At 47.1% G+C, this 2,720-nt stretch overlaps 1 protein-coding gene across 1 annotated transcript; it reads left to right on the forward strand.

The window, feature by feature from the left end:
- The first annotated feature begins 286 nt into the window (after positions 1-286).
- Positions 287-2,067, forward strand: LOC113161353 (leiomodin-2-like). Its single transcript, XM_026358888.1, has one exon. It carries the CDS (start codon positions 1,108-1,110, stop codon positions 1,540-1,542), a length of 435 nt encoding a protein of 144 aa, XP_026214673.1. The 5' UTR covers positions 287-1,107; the 3' UTR covers positions 1,543-2,067.
- Positions 2,068-2,720: the final 653 nt, after the last annotated feature.

Consider the following 2,720-nt stretch of genomic DNA (forward strand, 5'->3'; position numbering starts at 1 on the left):
TAGCATGTTAACACTTGCTGAATGCAGTAACGAACATCTGATGGTAATATTAATTTTGCAGGTATTTAGTCGGAGACAGAGGTTTTGGACAAATCACCTTGACCTTAAAAGCTGTTGGAGTTCATGAATGTTTCCATCTTTGTTTTGCCACAGGAGACATTTTGACATGAACAGCTGGAAGTGGTAACATCAACGACGGCTGCGTTCCCATCGATCCGAATGAATCACACCTGTGCTTTTTTTTTTAGTTGTGTGTCAAAATGTCTGCTGTGGAAAAAACCTGAGGGCTACATGGATTCATTCGCATCTGAGAGAACCAGACAAAGCTGCTTCATGGAACAAAAATGACAACAGCAGATGCAGCAGGAAAACCACAGACTTGTTACAAGAAAGCTGTGTGAACAAACCAGAAACTCATGTAGGATAGAGCACTTCTTCCCTCAGCCAGTAGATGGCAGCAGTCTGTATGAAGACGGGGACGCTCTCTACTCCTCTCACACACTCTCACCCACACACAGTGAGCACATAACCCTCTTTCCCATGATGTCATCATAGCCAAGAGCCATCATGGGAATATCTGTCACTTCCACACTTTCTGCCTACCGTTTCTCGTTCGCTTACTCTCTCTCTCTCTCTCTCTCTGTCTGTGTGTGTGTGTGTGTGTGTGTGTGTGTGCTGTATCCACTGTCTTGGAACACTTTGCAACGAGCTGGTCATGGTTGTCAGAGTGTGATATTTGAGTGAGTTTGACAGAATGTGAATAATAATTTCTCACTGACTTCTTCACATAGACATAAACATACAGAGACGTGAGGAGATGCTGCAGCTTCGGTTCATCGTCTGTGTCCTGTTGTTTTTTTTTTATATTTCATTTCATTTTATTCCTCACTGCACCACAGAATTTAACAGATGCAGTAATGTTTGACCTTTTTTTATTTGTTTGTTTTGTTTTCTGGGAGTGATTTGTTGCATGGGCATCGTTTGCAGTGCTACGTCCCAGATTGTGTGTCCCCTTTTGTCGTCTCTCTGTTCAAAGCAGCTTCTTGTCCTTCAGGTAAAGATAGAGACAGATGGAGGGGGAGAGAAAAAGGAGGAGGAGGTTTCAAAATGCCCAGCAGAAGAACAGCACCTTCCAACCTCATCCCTCCCTCTCCATCTCCTCCTCTGCCTCCACCTCCACCTCCACCTCCACCCCGGCCTCCCCTTCGCTCACGTCGCAAATCCAAGTCACCTTCATCCCGCTCCAACCACGCAGCCTCCAAACGAGCCTTGGATCTGGACAAAATTGAGGCCACCTCTGACCCGGAAGACGCCAGGCCGACCCGCAGAGGATCCAGAGATCTCAGAGGATTCAAAGACTCCGAGTTGGACAGGAAGTGGGAGGGTGTGGCCTCGGAGCTGCGTTCCCGTGGCAGCAGGATGAGATCGGCTGTGTACCAGACTTCAGACCTGCCCTCTATGATCAAAGCCAAGAGACATTTGGAGCCGAGAGAGGGCAAAGAGCAGATAGACCGGAGTAAATTGAAAGCAACATTTGTCTGAGGAGCCGATGTTCAGCTGACTCACAGACTGTCTGACCTTCTCTGTGACTCTGACCACAGCGGCCGTCTCTGCCGCAGCTGAAACATTACCTAGATTTAAAACTGAGGCAGAGGGCCCAGTGTCAACAGCTGTGCAGCTGCTCTCACACTCCCTGCTGAGGGCTGCTATTCCAAGATGGCAAGCAGAGATTTATATCACTGTCCCAATTCCAAACTAGACACTACTTATTCCCAGTAAGCACTGTGCAGTCTGAATACTGCTCTCAAGAGCAATTTGAACTCGTTTTAGGGCAGTTCTCTGTCCTCACTGTGGGTCAAACTCTCTAAACGCTGTTTAGTGATTTTTGTTAGACAGTCCTTATCCCAGACAAAGCTTCTCCAGAGCCACAGAAGACATGCTGATCACTGAAAACTAGCAGTATTACAGTTCAAGTTGTTCTTTCATGGACTGTTTAACTCGCCTGCCATCTAAAGAAATGCTGTCTCACCAAGTCAAGCTTGTCTTACCAAGTCAAGTCCAGGTGGATTGGACCTGTTGCTATGAGACAGCAGCAGTGAGCCAGCAGGACTGCTGTGTCCCCCTTCCGCCCTCAGATCATTTTCATGTTCATATAATAAAAATCTTTTCACCAACAGTCATTTTGTTTAATCATTTCTATATCGATTTGAAGCCAATTAGATTAATCTTGACTCAGCTCAACCTTGTTCCACAGCCGGCCTTCACAGATTACACAGGATTTCCACAGACAGAGCCCAGGCTCCACTCATTAGCATCAAGGCAACATGAATCCCTGTCTAACACCCGGCGGAGTCCCAGCTTCACGAGTTAAGTGAAAGGAACGAGAGTCATGCGGTTTTAATCAAATTAGATCCTTTGTAAATAAGCACTTGACGCGGGAGGACAACTGTACCAGGAGAGGAGAGAGAGGGGAGAGAGAGAGAGAGGGAGAGAGAGAGGGGGAGAGAGAGAGAGAGGGAGAGGGAAGAGAGAGAGAGAGAGAGGGCAGAGAGAGAGGGGAAGAGGAGACGCGTAGTGGTCGCCTGTCTGCTCTATATTCTCTAGGGAGGTGCGATAGAAGAGAGGGAGAGTAGGTGGAGGAGTTCGCGAGATATTTCTCGATATCTTTGAGCTCTTTTTTCTACTAGATACGCTTGCGCTTCTTCTTGTTGATTGCTACT

The sequence above is a fragment of the Anabas testudineus genome, chromosome 1 (assembly GCF_900324465.2).
Source record: "Anabas testudineus chromosome 1, fAnaTes1.2, whole genome shotgun sequence".
NCBI lineage: Eukaryota > Metazoa > Chordata > Actinopteri > Anabantiformes > Anabantidae > Anabas > Anabas testudineus.

What these genes read in the sequence shown, in the direction of transcription:
- LOC113161353 (XM_026358888.1), top strand. Translation starts at nt 1,108, where the DNA reads ATGCCCAGCAGAAGAACAGCACCTTCCAACCTCATCCCTCCCTCTCCA.